Source organism: Gracilinanus agilis, chromosome 3, assembly GCF_016433145.1.
Source record: "Gracilinanus agilis isolate LMUSP501 chromosome 3, AgileGrace, whole genome shotgun sequence".
Taxonomy (NCBI): domain Eukaryota; kingdom Metazoa; phylum Chordata; class Mammalia; order Didelphimorphia; family Didelphidae; genus Gracilinanus; species Gracilinanus agilis.
This window is the reverse complement of record NC_058132.1, coordinates 75,061,320-75,081,993: the sequence shown is the minus strand read 5'-3', so window position 1 is coordinate 75,081,993 and position 20,674 is coordinate 75,061,320. Positions and strand designations below refer to the sequence as shown.

Below are 20,674 nucleotides of genomic sequence, written 5' to 3'. Positions count from 1 at the left end.
GAAGGAGCAGAACTTGGGGGGGGGGCAGGACCGCGAGGGAGGGGACTGACCGAAGACAGGAGGGAGGGGATGGGATTGAAGAGAGGACTAGGAGGAGGATCCTGAAAGGAGTGGGGAGGGAAAGACTTGGGTAGGGTGGAGGGCCTGGACTGAGGGGGTGAGGAACTTGATGGGGAGGGAAGCCTGTGTGAGGGACTGAGGGCAAGACTGGGGGAGGGGACTCTGAGGGTAGAGGCCTGGGGGAAGGGAGCCTGAAGGGACCGGAGGAGGAGGCTGGACTTTGGGGGATAGGAGGACTGAGGATTAGACTGGGGGAGGGGATAGAAGAGAGGACTTGGGGGAGGAGACTCGAGAGAATTGGCCTGGGCGGAGGGGATCGGAGGATGGGTCTAGCCTGAATGGGGGTAGGGAAACCTGAAGGAGCAGGACTGAACAGAGGGGTGCTTGAGGAGACAGTTTTACTTCTGTACATTCCTGGTATAGAACTCAGGAAGGTGGGTATATTTTATTTAGTGAAATTCAGCAAGCATTTATTAAGCTTATTTGATGTGCCAGCACAGAAATAGAAATAAAAAATAAATAAAAGTTCCCTCATGGGGGGGGGTAGGGGGAGATGCCATGTATGTAAGTAAATTTAAAAATACAAACTAATGGGATGGGATTAAGCCCGGTACCTAGGAAGGGCTTCTTAGGAGGAAACACTTCTTGATGAACCCTTGAGGAAAACCAAGGAGTGGAGGTGGAAAGGGAAGGCATTTTTAGTCATCGAGGACAACTATGAAAGACAGAGAGAAAAAGAGTGGAGAATCTGTGGTATTAGGTGTTCAGGAAACAAGTTTGGCCAATTCGACTGTAGCAAGAGTGGTGACAGGGTCAACTAAGTTTTGGATCTGTGATTTCACTGGTATAGGGAATCACTTAGTAAGAACACAAAGAATCAATCTGAAAAGAGAGGCTGAAGCCAAGTTTCATAAATGTCAAACAGTACAGTGAATGAATTGATAACTGATTGGTAGGAGGGAAAGAGGAGATGGGATAAGGGGGAGAGAACTAGGGGGAGGAGAAACTAAGGGAGGTCAGTTTGGAAGGAGAGAGTGTTTAGAAGGATGGAGGTACCTTTAATAGAAATAGGGAGATTTAGAGGTTTGCACTAAGGAAAAGGTGAGATGGTGAAGAGTTCTGTTTCGAGTGGGGTGACATCCAGATGGAGATATCTAGCAGGCAGTTGATGATATGGGAGTTAAGTGCTTTAAAAGTAGATAGATGGGGCAGCTGGGTATCTAGGTGTGAGAAATAGAATACTGGGCTTGAACTCAGGAAGATTTGAATTCAAATCTAGTCTCAGATAATAGCTGTGTGACCCTGTACAAGTCATTTATCTCAGTTTGCCTGCGTTTGATCATCTGTAAAATGGGTATAATAACCTACTTCCAGAGGTTTATTCCAAAGATCAAGTGAGAAAATATTTGCAAATCACTTATCACAGTGCCTGATACAGATGCAATATGAGTACTTATTCCCAGTCCCTATTCCTTGAACCTGGGGGTACTGATAAGATTGTGGAAAAGGGACACCAGAACTGACCCTTTGGGGTACATCCCACAAGTAGGAGCAGAAGATGAATGATAATTCTGTCCTTAAGAGAATCAATAGGGTCAGTCAAGTCTGGAGGAAAAACAGAATACCATATAATATACAGCGAATATCATAAAAGCTTACCCCGAGGATTATTCGGGAAGAAAAAGATCAACAGGGACTATTGAGAGTTCAAGAAGTCTGAAAACTGAGTAAAGGCAGTTGGATTGGAAATTAAGAGATCATTGATAAGGAAGCAACTTTAATTAAATATTGGTATTAGAGGTCAGATCCCAAGGAATCATAATTGTAGTTTTAGAGCTGATGGAGATCTTTAAAGGCCATATAATTTAACTTCATTTTACATTTGGGGCCTGGAGTTGTGATTTGTTCAAGGTCACATAGCAGTAGGTGGTTGAGACAAGATTTGAACCCAAGTTGTCTGACTTCAAAGCTAGAGAGAGAGGAGACCTAAGGCAGTATTTGGGGATCAAGTGAAACCATTTTAGGGATGAGGAAATTTGGGCATGTTTTAAGTCTGTGGATAAATAGAAATTAAAAAATGAGGTAGAGAGAGGAGGCACAAGGTTCTGGAGGAGAGTAGAAAATGGTTCATCAATATATGTGTTGTAAAATCCAGAAGAGGAAGTTTAAGATAGATGACTGCAGTAAAGGTTTGAAATCATCTCAAGAGGGCTGGGTAGGTGCCTTATGGAGAAAGTATAAATCTGGAATAGCCATTGTAAAAGTAGTAATAATACCTAACATTTGTAGAGTACTTTCAGGTTTGCAAAACACTTTATATATGTTATCTTATCCTTGGAAACAACCCTGAGGGGCAGGTGCTATTATATCCCCATTTTATAGATGAACTGGAAACTTTTGAGGCTTTCCTCTTAAATAACTTGACTAGGGTCTTACATAGCTAGTAAATATCTGAGGTTGTATCCACATTCAGTGTTCTAGAAATCTATTATGCCATGTAGGTGCCTAAAATAATTAAAGGAGAATTAAAGAAGTAGATGGAGAGAGTAATTCAGGGTTGGGGTTTGAAAAGAGATGGGATGAAAGGGATTCAAAGATAAGAGGCTGAATTGAAAGGTTGAGCTGGTTAACTAGAGTCAAGCTCTTGGAGGGAGGAAAGTGCAAGTCTTAAACTGAGAAGGGTAAGAGTTAGGGGTGCTGGTGAGTTTAGAAAATAGATTTAAGAAGGGTGAGGCACTTGGAGAAAGGAGTGGAGATCTTCTTGAAGGAATTTCAGAATTTGGGGTTTGGGAAGAGGAAAAGATGGGATCAAGTTGATCCACTTGGAAGCTTGAGGTGTTTGAGGGGATTTTGCTTATAAAGTCTGGGCTGGGGTTTTGGGAGTACTGAACTAGATACTGAACTCTAGGAGGGATAATAACCTGGATAGAGTGAATCTGAAAGGAGTGACAGCATTGGGGGAGAGGTTAAGAATGAATGAAATGAATGAAAAGGACTTTTTCTGTGTGTTTGTATTAAGCACATGTGAAGGTCCAGTGAGTGTTGGAGAAGCTTGTCATGGGATCTTCTCTGGAAGCTAGGTTTATACAATCTCAATTCCAGGAGGTCCTGGGTTTAAATCCAATCTCAGATATGTCCTAGCTCTGTGCTCTAGGCAAGTCCCTTAACCCCAGTCATTTAGTTCTTAATGCTCTTCTGCCCTATAACTGATACTTAATATTGATTCTGCAAAGGTTAAATTTAGTGGTTGCACTTAAATTATGTGAAATAACGGGTTGCCGAAGTTATTATAGCTCAAGTTAGAAGTTTATTTACAAAATAGAAAGGAAACAATAAAGTAGAGAAATGTGAGAGAGAGGTTAGAGAAAACACCTATACTTGTCTTCTACCAGGAGGGCTAGTAGTGAGTAATTAGTAATTACTAGGCCACCTCCAAGATGGAAGCTAATCTCTTAGGAAACTAGTCAGCCCTTTTCACTCACCCAACAAAGTAGTCCAGGAGTCAGAATCTAAACTGAAATCACAATCCAAGCCACAGTCTCCAGTGAAGTTCCCTCCAAGATTATCTCCAGGAGACACTAACCACTAGACTCAACTTCACCAGACTGCCCTCAGCCCAAGAATTTCATGGCTTTTATGGTTGTTTCCTGTCCCTGCCCCTTTTCACTGGGGCCAGTCACAGTTTCCAAATTGTCCAGCACTGCCCAGGGGCAGTGTGTGTAGGATTGACTTATTACCTCTAAAGGTGTTAACTCTCCTCTTAGGATTCACATATTTCTGAGTGTGTGAACTCTTAAAAAAATTCAAAAGTTTCTAGCTGTTCAGTTTAAAAATGGATGGAGCTTTCCAAGTATCTTACTGGCTTCTCACCTAGCACTAAGTAGGGTAGGGTGTGAATCACTAAGTGGTTTTGGAGCTCTTCCACCCAGTTCAAGCTTGTGTTGATTCAATCAAAAGATAGAGGAAGGAGAGTTGATCCTGTCCTCACAATCTAGTGAGGTACTAAGTAGTGGTTTTTCAGTTATTATTAACCAAAGTTTTAACTCCAACTAGGCAAAGAGAATAAAGGATTCCCTTTTCACAAGTGTAAACTCAGAATAGACAAAGAGAACCAAGAATATCCTTTCACAATTCTAAGATGGAAGGTAAGGGTTTTTATTTTTTAAAAAGAACATCTTCTGACCCTTAGATCATCTAAGGTCCCCCACCTCTCATTTATAAATATGTAGAAACTCGCCTAGGAAGGTTAGGAGACTCTTCAGTGGCCCCAGGCAGCATTTGAACTTAGGTACAAAGATGGAGGGAATGTGAAAGAGGTGTGATAAAAATGATAGTTTAACTATGGAAAGAGCTCATTGGAAGAGGGGACAGCAGAACTGACAGGAGTGTCGGGGGAAAAGGAAGGAATATTTTCCTTAACTGTCTTTGACTACCTCTTTTGGTTGATCAGTTCAACAGTGCCTGCTTTATGCTAGGAACTGTGCTGAGTGCTAGGGATGAAAATAAGGAAAACATAGGCTCTGCTCTCTAGAAACTTAAAATCAAATGGGGGAAGATCACACACAGACTGAGGGGAACACCAAAGAGGGCCCAGAGGACTATGGGAATGCACCTTGTTCCTCGATGTTGGAACAGGGCAGAGCTACAGATGCAAAGTGGAGTGAGCTGAGAGTCCAGTTTCTGCCCTCCATAAAAGTAGGCTATGGGAGGAGCTTGATACTCCACCCTATAGCCTGAGGGGAGAGGAGACTTAAGGGTGGGGGCATCCTGGCTGGCTTAAGTTAATAGCCTGGCATTGAGTTTTTCCTGAGAGGAGTATCTTTTAGGTGGAGATGATGAAATCTTGTAGGGCTGCAGATGGAAAGTGAATCAAATGTAAAGTATTTTGTAAACTTTAAAGAGATTAAAATGCTAGCATCACCTGCATCCTGTGTGGAGTAGAGAATTTGGACTCCTAAGGGCCAGCGGGGTCCCGCTTTAGGATTTGGTTCATTTGTTTGCTGTCCCCCTAGACAAAGGTTGTCACAGTACTCCTGGTTGATTTACTCATTTTATCACCAGTTAGGGCAGCTCTGCCTTAGCCCTAGCTTTGATTTGATTCCCTCCCATCCAAACAACCAGTCTCTAGAATTCCGAATCTATGATCCCCTCCCCCCTTTGAGTTCCCATGTTGAGGAGTATTCCAGAAGACTTGAGTACCGCTTTTTGATATTTGAGCTCTGTGACTAATAAGTCCTGTTCTTGTGATCTAAGTCTCACAAAAGATCAGCACTCTTTTACTTACTGTTGGATCCATGAAGCCATAACAAAATGAGGCAAGGTCCTAGGTAAACAGACTAGATTTGGGGGCTCTGGGAATTAACAGGTTGTTGCAGGCATTCTTCTGCCTTTATAAAAAGTACTGGGGTAAAGACACAGAATCATAAGCATAGAGGACCATCTATAACAATTAAAGTATCTTATATCTTTGGCTCAAAGTTTGGGTTGCCCTCTGCAGTCATTCAAAAGAATGGATCGCACAGAATTTTTGTTACTTTTCTGCATAATTCATTGTTTTCCATTCCCAGAAGGAAGCCTGGTCCTATGACTCCTAAAATCACAGGTGTTTATTTCAACTTCTTAGCAGTGTAAACTAAGTGCACAGTTCAGCCCAGAACTAGATCATTAAATCAACCCTAATACCTCCTAGGATGAAAGTTTTGTGGGGGGTCCCTGAGAATTTTGGTCACTATTTTAAGATTCTGGTGCAGTCTGGGAGCCTAGGACAAGGATGGTCTCTTCAGGGCCCTGGAACCTGTGTATCCTGATATCCTAAGGTGAGACTACAGTTGACTAGGACACGTCCTAGAAAAGCTTCTTGCAGGACCTTGACCCTTTATAAAAGAATTTTGCTGGCTGTTGTTCCTGGAGGGCTAGATTCTGGATTTTAGTAGCAATAAGAGCTTACTTAGTTTATTGTTTGCTGAAGACTTTCTGGGACGAAAGGACTCCTAATTCTGCAGATAAATCGTTTACAGCTGTAAAATGAGGGGATTTGAACTAAATGGTTTGTCAAATACCTTCTAGCCCAAAATTCTTGGATACTATAAAGCTAGTCCAAACTTTTAGTTGCTAACTCCACAGCAAGAGCTTCTTTAACTCTTCCACTGGAGGAATAATGAATATCTTATCTTTCTGTGGTTGAAATTATGACTCTTTTCTTTCTTAGGGGATGTCGGAAATTACTATTATGGTCAGGGCCACCCAATGAAACCCCATCGAATCCGAATGACTCACAACTTGCTACTAAACTATGGACTCTACCGGAAGATGGAAATATATGTGAGTTTAAGGGATGTTGGTTTATATAAGGCCTAGTTCTCATTGCAAATGGCTTCTGAGGGCAAAGGATCCATATTCCCAGGGGAGTAGATTTCCTTGAGGCCAAAAAAAAAAAAGACATATTTGGAGATAATCTTCATTTGAACTGTTCTGGTTGCTTCTCCTTTGACCCTCTCAGAAACTAGGCAATTAGTGGTTTGAGCACTGGAGTTTCAGTATGGATAGTTTGGGGAAGTGAATTCACATACCTTCTAGGTTTGATCCAACCCTAGCATTATCCTCTCTTAACCTAGTTCAGTCAGGTCAGTCAGGTTCCTAGTCTGGTGCTATGGAAAACCCTCAGCCTGAAGATTGAAATAAATAATCTTCTTAATAAAAACATTTAAATACCCTTAGGTAAAAGTGGTCCCCAAGGGTTTAAAAAGCAATTGACTGGAAGATAAGAGGTAAAGGCCACCTTCTAGAAGGTTAAAAGAAATGAGCAGGGAAGTAACTTTTCTGACAGTTTCTCTCCTTGGCCTGAATTCTAGAACTGATTATATTTTCCTTGCCCAAAAGTTTCACAGTTGGAGCTCATAACTACTTGGGGCAAAATTAACTCAAAATTGTTCCCAGTCTGCTCTGTATCTTAATTGTTCATACCAGCCACCTCCTAGTTTTGGGGGGGTCTGAATAGAATCAACTCCAGCTTCCAAAGTTCTACCAGTATCTTGGCCCACAAGAACCAGAGGAGACCATACCCATTCTGGGGAGGTTGGCAAAGAATTAGTCAAGGTACTAGAGAACCTAGGCCTGGAGAACCTTTTTAGTCCATCAGACTTTTCTCTAAAAGGCAACTGGAAGAGGTAAGGTGGGAGCAGCAGTGAAAGAGCTTTCAGAGAGTGTGGGGAACAGAGGGGCTGACAGTTCAAACTTAAGATAGAGAGTAAACATTTGAGAATGTCAGGGAAGAAGTGGTTGTTTGTTCATCAGAGAATCTGAGACATACAGCAGTTCCTTATGTCCTACTAAATTAAACATAGGCTTTTCAGAATATCATGCCTATGTGGTCCTCCTCATCCTGCCTCTCCAGTCTTTCCTTCACAGCAGTCCCACATGTAGCTTTCTCCTGCAGATGTGTCAGGTTCCATTGCCACCGCCCTCTCCCCCCCCCCACATACCCAAGCTCATTCATCTTAGTCCTGTACTAGTTTCTGGGAGACATATAAAGACTAATAAGATGATTCCTTCTTAAGTTTATAATCTAGTAAAGGGTGAACAGAGTTACCATGCCTATATAACTAAAATCAAATAACAGGGGCCATGTAATTCCCCTTACACATAGTAGGCAAAGACTGGAAGGGGAAAGCAAGGCCAGTGACACCAGTTAAGCCTTTTTGTTTGTTTGTTTGTTTGTTTGTTTGTTTGTTTTGGTCCTTGTAGAGGCCCCACAAAGCCCATGCTGATGAGATGACAAAGTACCACAGCGATGACTACATTAAGTTTTTGCGCTCAATCCGTCCTGATAACATGTCGGAGTATAGCAAACAAATGCAGAGATGTAAGTCAATTTTGAACCCTTTGCCCAAAAAGCTCAGCTGACCCACCTAGCTGATCAGAGGGCAGTATTAGACTCTGCCAAAAAACTGGCCACCAAGAGACTCCCACTCCCACAACTCTTGTCTCTGCTGTGCCTCTTTCCCACCATGTGTTGTTATTTTTCACATTCGTAAATAACAGTTTGTAATTTACCTGTTTTTGCTTTCAGCACCATTTTGGTACAGGGGAAAGGTTCTTTTCCCTTCCCTGCTCTGATCTTGGTCAGGTATTTTTAATCTCTTTAGTCTTCAGTTTCCTCATAATCTCTATTTAAGTTCTCTAGTTGATATTACTGTCATTGGAAATCACGGGTAGCTCCATATCAAAAATAGAATGACTTTAGTCTCAGAAACTATTTCCCACAAGTAGGAACTCTCTTTACATCATTTGCATAGGGAGCAAATTGCCCAAATTTGAGCAGATACCTCCTTTGTGGACTTCTTATAAGTTATCCCCTTTATATCTAAAGTCTCTGTATGTGATATATTTGATAACTCACGTTTCTATAAAGATTTAAGGTTTATAAGGCACTCTCCTCACAATAGCCCTGTGATGTAGGTAATGAAGAACATGATTATCCCTGTTTTGTAACCTGAAGTTATTTCCCAGTGGTCACATAGTTCTTTAAATAAGGATCAGAGCAAAGATTTGAATATAGATCTTTACATAACAGACATTGATTAAGTACTTGCTTCTTATAGTGTCCTATACTCTAGAGCAGTGATGGGCAAACTATGACCTGCAGGCCAGATGTGGCCCCCTGAAATGTTCTAACTGGCCTAGAGACATTATTCCTAATCTGATGAATACAATGAAACTTCGAAAGAGTTGCCTTAGAAACAGACTGACAGATGAGCATTTCCTTTCCTTTGGCCCCCTCTTTAAAAAGTTTGTCCATCACTGCTCTAGAAGCTTAACTTGATACACATGAATAAAACAGGGCCTCTGTCTCCATGGAGCTTATGCTCTCCTATAGTGATGGTTCTTGATCTTAAACCAGTAATCACTGCTAAAGCAATGGGAAACCTGTATCCCATATACTTGATTTGGCTTGTGTGACCCTTTCTGTCTCCTGTGTCAGACCTTTTTGCTTGCCTTTCATGGATTTGGGGGAGTAGTGTCTTTAGGAGAGAGGGAAGTAGAGGCAAAATTGTGCCTCTTTTTATTTAATTTTAAATAAAAATCAGTCATCTAAAAAAAAGCATGCTATATCAATGAATCCACAGTTATGATATTTCATTTAATTTCACATTAAGGAGCAGGGGGATATAGCAGAAAGGGCATGTATATAGGAGGCCAAAGACTTTGGTTCAAGTCTTAGTTTTCCACTTCTTGGATATCCATGGGTCAGTCCTCTGAACCTCAGTTTCTTCACCTATAAATAGGGATACTAATATTTTTACTGCTTTCCTAAAAGGGTCGCTATGAGAAAAATACTTACTACACTGAAAAATGTTTAGATATGTAATCTATTTTCTTAACATAGTAGAAGTGTAGGGGAAACAGTTATGTACTTAGAATCAGGAGACTTTCATTCAGATCCCAGCTCTGGTAGTTCACAGACTCTCAGCCTGGGAAAGTATCTGAACCCCAGCTTTGAAAAAGAAGTAATGATACTCTACCTACTGTGCAGTGATGCCAGAGAAAGCATTTGGCAGGACCTTAAAATGCTATAGAAATGTGAATTGTTCATGTTGTTCTGTTCTTAATGTTAATAATTTGTTATTACTTGTGAAGCTCTAGAAAACCTGTTCTATGAAAACTGTGCACAGGTCCTTGACCAGATGGAGGGTCTCGGGCAGAGTGCTACTAATGACGGCATGTAGAGCTAGGAAAGCTGGGAAAGGCCTTTAGGAGCCCTGAAGGATCCTAGGCTCTTTAATTGTCAGGGTATGTTGTCATTGAGAAGAGCTGGGCCCATTATGTTATCCACTAAATTGATGGTAGACACAGAGCAGGAGCTGGAGCAGAAACAGCTTCTGCGTGATCCACCCCAATTGTCTTTGTGTACATACTCCAGCAATTCTTAGTCATTTAGGAAATCCCTGCCGTGTGCTTTGCTCAGCAAGAGAAATAGCCTTACTTTTGACTCCACTGGGCTTATTTCACGGGCATATGCAACTCCAGGAGGTGCTGCTCTCTCTGGTGATATTTTCTCCTTTGAGAATGTTGATGGAGCAGCTGCATGCCTTAAGAAATGGCAGCAGCCTTTCTTTCACTTGCCTCTGTGGCCAGGGATTTAAATTACAGTAGGGCTCCCTTAATTGGAAGTTTTGGCTGCTGCCTTTTCAGTTATCCATGGAGATCAATCTGCCAACTTGCCAGGCTTTCACCTTCTTTACTTTTACTTTTAAACTTTTTTGTGTGTGCAGAGTGGGGTGGGCAGTGGGAGCCCATAGAGCACTGAGCTGAGAGGCAGGAGCAGAGAAAGCACATATATATATGAGGTCAGCCACTTTGGGTTGTGGAATGCATTCCCCCTTGGATACAGCCCCCATTCTATTGCTAGTAAGTAACAAACCACCTTTAGGATAATAAACCACTAGAGTTAGTGTAGGCTTTGCTCTTTCAAGTATTTTCTGTACACTAGTCCTATAACAGTAGTGCACTATAATTATCCTTGTTTTACAGATGAGGTTTAGATAGATCTTTGGAAGTAGAATTTAAACTCCGGTCTGCTTCCAAGTCCTTTCTCAGACTTCTAGTATATTGAGAACTGGATGGCATCAGTAGACCTCTAGAGGTCCTTCGAGATTATCCAAGCCAGGTCCTTATTTGGCAGTTGAAGGAAACCAAGGTAAGAAAAGGGAAGTCTTCTCCAGGGTCACACAGGTAAGGAAAATCTGCATTCGAGCCTAGGACTTGTCTTTTCTACTACTTTATACTAGACAACCGTATCAGTTTGTAAGATGTCAGAGCTACGATGGAAACCAGAGGTCTTCTACTTCTCTCATCTGTCTAGAATAGCCAGTTTAGAACTAACAAAAACAGTCCAGATCTTATGACACTATTCTTCCATTACCCTGCCTTACTTGAGTGTATTTAAGGAATACTAGGGTGGCTTACACTGCCCAGAAATAAGTTCCCCGCTGCCAGATCTCCTGGTTAAAATGCAAATGTATATGCATTTTGTGTAAGTGTGTATAAAACATACTTCCAGAAGGAAAGTAACCTTAAATTTTTATTAACCAGTTCTAATGGGATTTGATGAGGGAATTGTGCCACATTTTATTTTTAATAATTTACTACCATTTTTGTACCTGTGTAGAATGGACTTTAAATACAAATAATTATAAACAAATATTATAGTTAGTGAAAATAAAGATGTAATTTATTCCTCATCCTAGTTACCCCCCTAAAATTTCTGTAGGTCCCAGTTTAAGGATCCCAGGATCCTATTCTACTATCTACATCATGAAACCCTGTATAGATACTGTGTGTGAGTACTTTATTACACCATACAAGTACCCAGTGTACCAATGATAGTGCAAGTGAGGTGCTTTTTCCTTTCTCAGAAAATGTAGGCTATAGTGAGGGAGCACTAACTGGTGGGGTAGGAAATAGATTCCCATTCCCTGCCTTTAATAGGATCTTTGACTTAGGGTTCTACTTTCTACCTGCTTTTCTGTTGCTAAAATTCTATAATGTTATTTTTTTTTTTTAAATGTTGGACTGGAAGGAAAGTCATTTCTTTTACCAGGCATTTGCTTGTTCTCTGAATTCTTCATGCTAGAGACTGAGCAATATATGTTCTTTCAACACTTGAACCTCAACTGGCCAGCCCCCTAAAGCAGGAAGTAGAAAGGAACTGCCTTTGTGTAAATAACCTGGACCGTGAACAACCAAAGTTCTCTAGGGTATAGAGGAAAGCTGCCAGTCTTCTCTGTAGTCCCCTCTGAAATGCTGTCTTTGAATATCTCTAGTAAGGATAATTCCCAAGGATAGTACACGGTCCAGGTCAGTGCATTACTCATCTTTTGAGGTATTTAATACTCATTTAGCCCAAAGCTAGCTGATTACCCTTTTCCATTTCAGGGGGCTAGCTTGATATGCCAAGTGAGTTGTCAGTGACTAGTATGCTTTCTCTCCTCTCCCTTTCTGTTCCATGCATATATGTATTTCTGCACCAATTTTGTGCCATTCTTTACTCAGGTCCAATATTAAATTTTACTCTTAAGGGTTGTTATTTATAAAGCAAGTCAGCATATTGTAGGGAGCATTGGATTTTTAAACAGGAGTCCTGGGTTTCAATCTCACCTCAGACATGAGCTGTTATGACCATGAGCAAGTCACTGAAATATCAGTGCCTCAGTTTCCTCATCTGTAAATTGGGATAATAATACTTGCACTGCCCATGTCATTCTCAGAGTTTATTTAGTACATGTCTAGTAAGTGAGAGAGACTTGAATCCTGTATCTCAAGGTTTCCTTTCTTTTTGGTTATAAACTCAAAAGATTGTGCTTCTGAGGTTGTCCTGTTGCAAAGAAGGCCCAAGACTTGCTCTTCTTCAAAACTATAGAAGTGGGGGATCCAGCCTTAGAACAGAATCTGAGTTTTTCTCAATGGTGGAGAAGGCAAATCTCTTAATGAAAAGTCAAGGGGAATGTTTGGGAGACTAACTTCTTCCCTTACTCTCTTTCCAAGTTAATGTTGGTGAAGACTGCCCAGTGTTTGATGGCTTGTTTGAGTTCTGTCAATTATCCACCGGCGGATCTGTTGGTAAGAAACCTCTGTCCTTTCTTTCAGTGGCTGTGGTAGAACAGAGAGCTGGGGTCTCTACTAAACAAACCGCTGGCCATTTAGATTTTGTGGTAGTACAATGCCTTTATCAGTGTTTGTATTAAAGATAGCCAAAACATTGTTCTGAGTCCTTCCAGGATTCTGTCCAACCCATAATTTTGTCTCTTGATAGTCATGTCTCCCTCAAACATCTTTTGAGCACTGAGGTATGTTTTAGGGAGAGTGATAACTGTTAATAATTGATAATTATTAGAAGTCAAAGGACTTTTTTCTTATGACTTAACAGACTTTCTGTCCATGAATTTACCTATCTGGATTTGATTTTTATTTTGGGCCTTGGCCAATAAGTACAGTGTCTACTTCTTATTTATCATATCCTAAAACTGCACTACAGAGGGGTTGAGGAGGAACTCTTACTGGTTGGGAATTGAATTGTTTGATATAGTTACAGCTTTGGCCATGTTAGGGAGGAGGGGGGAGGCAGAGAAGAGGATATTCTGGGAGCTCCCTACATGACATGCTCTCTTCCCTCCCTGCAGCAAGTGCGGTGAAGCTTAATAAACAACAGACAGATATTGCTGTGAACTGGGCTGGGGGCCTGCACCATGCGAAGAAGTCTGAAGCATCTGGCTTCTGCTACGTCAATGATATTGTGTTGGCCATCCTGGAACTGTTAAAGTACGTTTACCTCACATCCTTGGGGGAGGGGGCACTTTAGTCCAGCCCTCTGCTGTGCACAATTCCTTAGTTTCCTTCTCCTTAGAGTGGTACAGTGACAGGAGAGGCTTTGAGGAGTGTCTCCAACCACTCACCAGAGTGCTATAAGTTTAGAAAGAGGCTCAGGAAGTAACTCAAAAGCACTGTTTGGACTCCAGGTTTGGAAATTGCCAGTGTGGCCTGAATTGGTCCCATAAGAAGATCAGATATTGTCTCATTTTCTTGGCTCATTCTAGCCTCTGGAGACAACCAACTGCTCTTCCTTTCTCTGTCATCCTTACTATTTAACCTTTGCATTTAGAGATCCTTGAGGGAGGCCACCAACCTGGTAAACAGGGACGTATTGCCCTGAACCTCATTCCCCCAAGTGCCCTAGGCCCCCTGACCTGCTTCTGATCCTAGGTACCACCAGAGGGTGCTGTATATTGACATTGACATTCACCATGGCGATGGCGTGGAAGAAGCTTTCTACACCACAGATCGGGTCATGACAGTGTCCTTTCATAAGTATGGAGAGTACTTCCCGGGAACGGGGGACCTACGGGTGAGAGCTCCCTCCTGGCAATAGCCAGCTCTCTTCCGGCTCTAACTCTTGTGCCTCATATTACTAAAAACCACTTCCTTTCTCTTCTACTGTTTCGAGCTGAACACTGAGCCTGGAGCTCCCACTGCCAGCTGTGGCTCTGTTGGGGGGTGCGGGGGTGCCTCAGTCTACCAGCTGGCATAAAGCACATCAGCAAGGCTGGTGTGGAGCTAAGTTGACATTTTTAGATGCCCTGTCTTAGGTTTTGATGGCACTGGCAGTAATATACCATCTGCTTTCCTTACCTTACAGTCCCATATGTATTGAAATGAAGGGGGAAAAGTTACCATTTCCTTAGTCCCCTGGTAGGTGCTGCCTATTGCAACTTCCATCACTGGCAGCACAGCTATTTTCTCTGAACAATATAGGACAATGGGCATCTGGTTCCTAGAGTATAGAACCACCTGAAATTGTAAAGCTATTTAGAAGGTGTCACAAACCCATCTTCTGTCTTTCCTTCCCTCCCTCCCATCAAGTTCATTAGGAAATAATCCTTAGAATGGGAAGTAGGTGTGGTTTAGTAGGATAGCACTGGATTTGGATCTCAACAATGCTACTTTACCACCCTGTACTAATCACTTCTGAGCTGAAGTTTCCTTTTCTATAAAGAATGAGTAGACCTGAATGATTACCTAAGCATCCTTCTAGCTCTAAATCCTCTGAGCCTACAGTGGAGGGGTCATTCTGTTGAGAACACTCTTACAGGTAGGCTCTGGCATCCAATCCAAGAGACAGTGGTCCTGATGACCTTCCCACCAGTAATATGAGGTGGGCTGTTTGATCCGTGTCCCATCCCAGAGTTCTGGCAATTCTCTCTGTGGTGCCTCACATAGAGTATTGGGTATTTGTCCTACCCAAGAACAGGTCTTTTATTGATAGCGATTTCATCTAGAAGTTATAAAAAGGGTTGCTAACGATATTTAGGCAAACGTTTAGAGAGACCATGTTTTGAGAGGCGGTGTAGGTGCTGACTGTTCCATTGTACTGCCTTCTGAACTCTACAGCTCTGGTTTAATCTTGATCTTTCTTTCCAAAGTTCTATTTCTCTTTTTCCTCTTGAGCCCTTGGATTCTTTCTTATATCTTCACCTTATTTTACTTTAATGTCCCTCTAAACCAGGACATTGGAGCTGGCAAAGGCAAATACTATGCTGTTAACTACCCACTTCGAGATGGGATTGATGACGAGTCTTATGAGGCCATCTTCAAACCAGTGAGTGCCATACCCCCCCTACCCATGTAAATCCTTGAGACCAAGATTGGAGGAATAAGAAGGGGGAGACTTCCCACTAGCTCCCAGAGCTCATTTTACCCTGGCAGGGTGGCTAGAAGAAGAGGACTTGGTACATATTAACTTTAGGGGTGGGCTGTTAGGGGAGACTAATGATCAATTAATTAATAGATTATCAACAAGCAACCCCATATGTGTACCCAGTCCAGTTGCCCATGCCTTGAAGGAATAGAAAGATGTACAGTATTGTATTTGAACACTGCCCACAGGGACAGGGACAAGAACAGGACTCCTGACCATATAGTTGGGGAGACAAGGTACATATGGGAAAGAGTAGACTTTGTAGTTGATGAAGGTCCAGTAAGTTGTATAAGATTTAGTACTGAGTACTGTTAAGTACTAGGGTAGTTTATGGGGGTGTAGTTTAGTGGAGAGGCATCCTGGTCTGAAAAGGAGGAGCTGGGGACTTGATACTGAGATTTTGGGTAGGTTTAGCAGAAGGGGAACAGTGTAAAGTCAAGCAAGCGTTTATTTCAGCAAATTCCTTCATTATATTCCTAAGTGCAAAGCATTGTGTTAGTTGCTTCTGGAGATTTAAAGATAAAAGTGATACAGGCCTACTCAAGCATGCAATCTGATGTTTGTAAACTAGCATTTATTAAGCACCTAAAATGCTGGGTGTACAAAGGAGGGCCCCAAACCACTCCATACTCCACTCTCAAGGAGCATGGATGAGACAACATGTAAACCATGTACAAAAATGGGGCAACTGGGTGGCTCAGTGGATTGAGAGCCAGGCCTAGAGACAGGAGGTCTGAGATTCAAATGTGACTTCAGACACTTCCTAGCTGTGTGACCCTGGGCAAGTCACTTAACCCCCATTGCCTACCCCTTACCACTCTTCTGCCTTGGAACCAATACACAGTATTGATTCTAAGACAAAAGGTAAAAGTTTTTTTTAAAAAGTATGAGGTAAATTGGAGATGATCTCAGAGGGAGGGAACTAAGATTAAAGAGGAGTTGTGGAGTTATACCTTCTTACAGAAGGTAAATCTTTTGTTTTGACTCATACTTTGTCTTATTTTGGTTCCAAGGCAGAACAGTAAGAACTAGGCAATACGAAGCTAGGAAGTATCTGGGGCCAGATTTGAACCCAGGAATGTTAGTCCTCCAGGCCTGGCTGGGACAATGAAGGAGGTGAGGAGGGTTCTAAACATGGAGAACAGCCACTGAAAATGCTCGGTCAGGAGGTAGAATGTTTTGTTTGAGGAATAGCCAGGAAACCCACCCTGATGACCACTTCCTATCTAGACTGCAATAGACACTGGGCAGGCAGTTAGGTGTGGCAGTAGATAGAGTGACAGACCTGGCGTCAGGAAGACTAATTCTTCCCGAGTTCGAATCCAGCCTCAGACACAAATTAATTGTATCATGCTGGACAAGTTGCTTTACCCTGTTTGCCTCAGTTTCCTCTTATAAAATGAGCTGGAGAAGGAAATGGCAAGCCACCCTAGTGGTACCTTTGTCAGGAAAATCCTAAAGCACAGATCTGACCATGCCTTCCCCTTCCTTACTACATTTCAATATCTCTTTATTACTTCCAGGTTAATGACATCCTGTTTGGCTTTGAAAGTCCTTCATAACCTGGCCCTTTCCTACCTTTGGTCATCAGGGTGGTTTCAAGGGTCAGAGAAGGGGATGAAGTGGTATTCAAAAGAATTTGAATGTAGAAATACCTTTTAGGATTTAACAGCTGGTGGGATATAAGGGCTTAAAGAGTGAGGAGTTGAGAGTGGCACCTGGGGGGCCAAAAGGTTGATGTAATTCTCTCAAAAAAGTAATAGGAAATTTAGGAAGAGGGAAAAGAAAGTGTTCCGTTTTGGGTATGGGTGGTTAAACGTCTATAGGATATATAGTTTGACATGTCCAGTAGGTAACTGGAGATGTAAGACTGGAGGTCAGGAAAGAGATTAGGATTAAACTGATAAACCTGATAATTATTTGTATGGTGATGATAATTGAATCCATGGGAGCTGATGAGATCATCCAAGAGAGGACCCAAGACACACAGCCTTGGAGAGAACTTTCCTTTAGGTTACTAGTATAAGTTAAGTTTTGCAAGATTTGCAAGAAGCCATGTCTAAGGAATCTTGCAAAACTTAACTTACACTAGGTGTTGTATAGATTGAAGATCCAGGAAATGAGTCAGAAGGAGCAATAGGAGAATAGGAGAGTGGTGTCATGAAAATTTAGAGAGAAGAGAATATGAAGATGAATTATTTGGCCTTAAGATTTTAATAGATTTGGTCTTAGCCAAAAAACTAATTAGTCATTTGAGAGAGAGCAGCTTCAATTGAGTAATGAAGCTGGATATCATGCTAAATTTAAGAAGAGAGAGAGGAAAGGAAGTGGAGACACCATTTTCTAGGAGTTTCTCTGTATATGGGAGGACATTGCTTCTCAGGGATAGATAGATGCATGTTTGCAAGCATCAGGGCAGCATTGACAAAAATGAGAGAGTAAGGGTGACAGGAGCAGTCAGACTGCTAGAAAAGATGGGATGAAATGGGGTCACTTGTTCCTTGAAAAATGTTTGCCTTAACAAGGAGAAGGTCCACTTCTTTATGTAAGACAAGCTTAAGGAGAAGAGAGTGGCAGGAGGCATTCAGTGATAAAAGATGGGGGAGTAGGGAAGAAGAGGGATCTCTTAGTTTTTTCAGTGAAATAGGAAGCAAGGTTCTTGGCTGAGAGGGAAGGTAGGAAGGGGAAGCCATAGGAGGTTTAATAAAAAGTTTGGAAAAGCTGTGAAAAATGGGTTGGTGAATTAAGTTTCAGAGGATTGATTGCCTTATAGCAGTGAGGGTCCTGATGAGATAAGTTTGTAATGTGTCCAGTCAGTAGGACTAATTTTGTTCAGTGGGAAAATAGGAGAAAAGGTAGCAGAAAAATCCAAGGCTGGCCTTTGGCAGGGCAAGGCCTTTGAAAAGATTGAAGATTTATGGTATAGAATAAACCAGTTCACCAGGAGGTCAAGATGGGAAAGAGAGGAGTATCACCTGGGAAAAAATTGCTTCTTGGAGGATTTGAGGGTCATGATGATGATGATGTTGAAGAACAACAGGGTTTGGTGTCACAAAGCAGGAGGAGAGGTGGAAGGAGAGTAGATTTTGATCAGATAAAGGAATTTCAGCATTCATAAACATGGATGTGGAATACTTAAGGGTGCTAGCAAGGAAAAGGGTATGCCTATCTTTGTAGCTGTGGTAGAATGGAAAAGTCAATCATGAAAAATGAGTAAGTTGAGGAATTGGGAAGTTAGCATATTGCTGGAAGTGCCTCCAGTATGAAGAGAGTGGCATTGAACAGCTAGCAAGAATCTTGATTGGTGAAAAATATGGATTGACTGAGTCTCAGAGGAGGGGAGGTTACTAAAAGTCAAAGGGAGATCCTGGAAATGGCATGGAATACTCCAGCCCCCACCATGATCAGAATCAGGGACTACAAGAGTGCAGCTGGTGCTGGAAAGAGTGTCAGAGGTGGTGTGTCATCCAAAAGTAACCAAGTCTCAGTAATTGCAAGAACCTCAAGGGGCTAAGAAAGGAAGAGATACCACTGGAGCAGGAGTTCCGGAGAATATGGTGAAAGGGCTTCATAGCTTCAGAAAGGGCAGTTTGAATTGAAGGAGATGAGAAAAGAGAGAACTATGATAACAAGGAAGAGTGAGATGTGGACCTGAAGAGCAAGTGCTCTGAGAACTTTGAGGGGGGGAGTGTTCATGGTGGGAAGGCATCATTGGATCTTGAGTCAGCCATTGAAGGAAAGTATGTAAATAGACAAGGGAGAGGAAATTTAAGCATGGAGTATATAAACACAAGAGATGGAAGAAGGCAGGACAGCATCAAAATATAGAGTTTCTACTTTGGCTAGAATACAGAATTCATGAAGAGAAGTTAGGTGAGAATGTTGGAAAGGCGGAGTGTAAACAAGATGTTTGTGGGGGGAGTTGGTGTGGAAAAAACAGTTGAAATGGAAGGTGACTGATCTAGCCTGGGGAAGAATGGGAGAGCTAAGCAGCCCTGCCTGCCTTGGATTTTCTGCTTCCTCCCCAACATGATTTGGTGAAAAAATAACATTTCATTTTGGAGTCAGAGCACCTGAATTTGAAACTTAAGAATTCTTCTTAGTACTGATAAATCTGGCCAGGCCATCTAACCTCCATGTGTCTTTCTCCTCTACCACTGATTGAGAGGGTTGACCTAGATGATCTCTCTGTAGTGTCTTTCAGCTCTAAAATCTGACCACAGTATGGTTATCATACAACCCCATCTCAGCATGGTGGTGAACCGGGCATGTCTTTTCAGGTTATGTCCAAGGTAATGGAGACTTTTCAGCCCAGTGCAGTGGTCTTGCAGTGTGGTTCTGATTCTCTGTCTGGAGACCGCTTAGGTTGTTTCAACCTGACCATCAAAGGTGAGAAAATGGTAGATTTCAATTCGGAGTTCCAATACTTATGTCAGATCTGTTCCCCGTGCTTGGAATGTACTCCTTCACCTTGGCTTCTGTGGATTCTCCTAGTTTCTTTCAAAAGTTCTTTACAGAATATAAACTCCCTTAGAGCAATCCCATTTTTTGTGTGTGTTAATATCTCTGACACCTAGCACCTATAGTAGATATTTGATAAATGTTCATTGATTAAAAACCCCTCTCTTTCCTCTACCCAGGCCATGCCAAGTGTGTGGAGTTTGTCAAGAGCTTCAATCTCCCCATGCTGATGCTGGGAGGGGGTGGCTACACTATTCGAAATGTAGCCAGGTGCTGGACATATGAGACCGCTGTGGCCTTGGACACAGAGATCCCCAATGGTAAAGTTGAAGTTGGACTGATGAGATGGTACCTCGGGGGATAGATTTGATTCATACTCCCTCTGGAACCAGTTAACTTGGTGGGGGTTGTTACCTATCTGGGACTGTTTCAAGAGGTGTTACATAGCCTTTGACCCTATTCCACTTCATTTGATTGGTGTAGGAAGAGTGCCAGAGCTGGGTTAGAATCCCACCTAGCACACTTAATTACTATATAACCTTGGATGTGGTAGAATGGGAAATGCCCTGCTTTGGGAATCATTTGGGACCTCAGTTACTTATCTTTGTGACTTTGGGAAAGCTACTTAAACTTTATATGGGCCTTGCCTACAAAAAAGAAAAGGGAAGAGGGGGAAGGGTTGAATTGGGTATTTCTAAGTTTTATCTCAGCTCTATGTCCCATAGTAATTCAACTTCTGAGCCCTGTAAGGGGGATAAAGGGGTCTTATGGGTTCAGTATATTAAAAGGTGGTCACCAGAGGATCGAACTATTATCAATTCTCAATTAAGAATAATCTCAAGTCAAAATTGACTTTTATGGAAGTTTATTTACAATTAGGAAGGTCCAAAGGTAGGGAAATTG

The 20,674-nt window shown here is 42.0% G+C and overlaps 1 protein-coding gene across 1 annotated transcript in view; it reads left to right on the top strand.

The window, feature by feature from the left end:
- HDAC1 (histone deacetylase 1) overlaps nt 1-20,674 on the top strand; it is a 32,144-nt gene that overhangs the window by 5,201 nt on the left and 6,269 nt on the right. The window contains exons 2-9 of the mRNA XM_044668002.1: nt 6,269-6,381; nt 7,804-7,921; nt 12,604-12,678; nt 13,239-13,377; nt 13,819-13,960; nt 15,119-15,211; nt 19,591-19,699; nt 19,951-20,091. Of these exons, the coding sequence (XP_044523937.1) occupies nt 6,269-6,381; nt 7,804-7,921; nt 12,604-12,678; nt 13,239-13,377; nt 13,819-13,960; nt 15,119-15,211; nt 19,591-19,699; nt 19,951-20,091 (930 nt within the window). The remainder of the gene's footprint in view (nt 1-6,268; nt 6,382-7,803; nt 7,922-12,603; nt 12,679-13,238; nt 13,378-13,818; nt 13,961-15,118; nt 15,212-19,590; nt 19,700-19,950; nt 20,092-20,674) is intronic.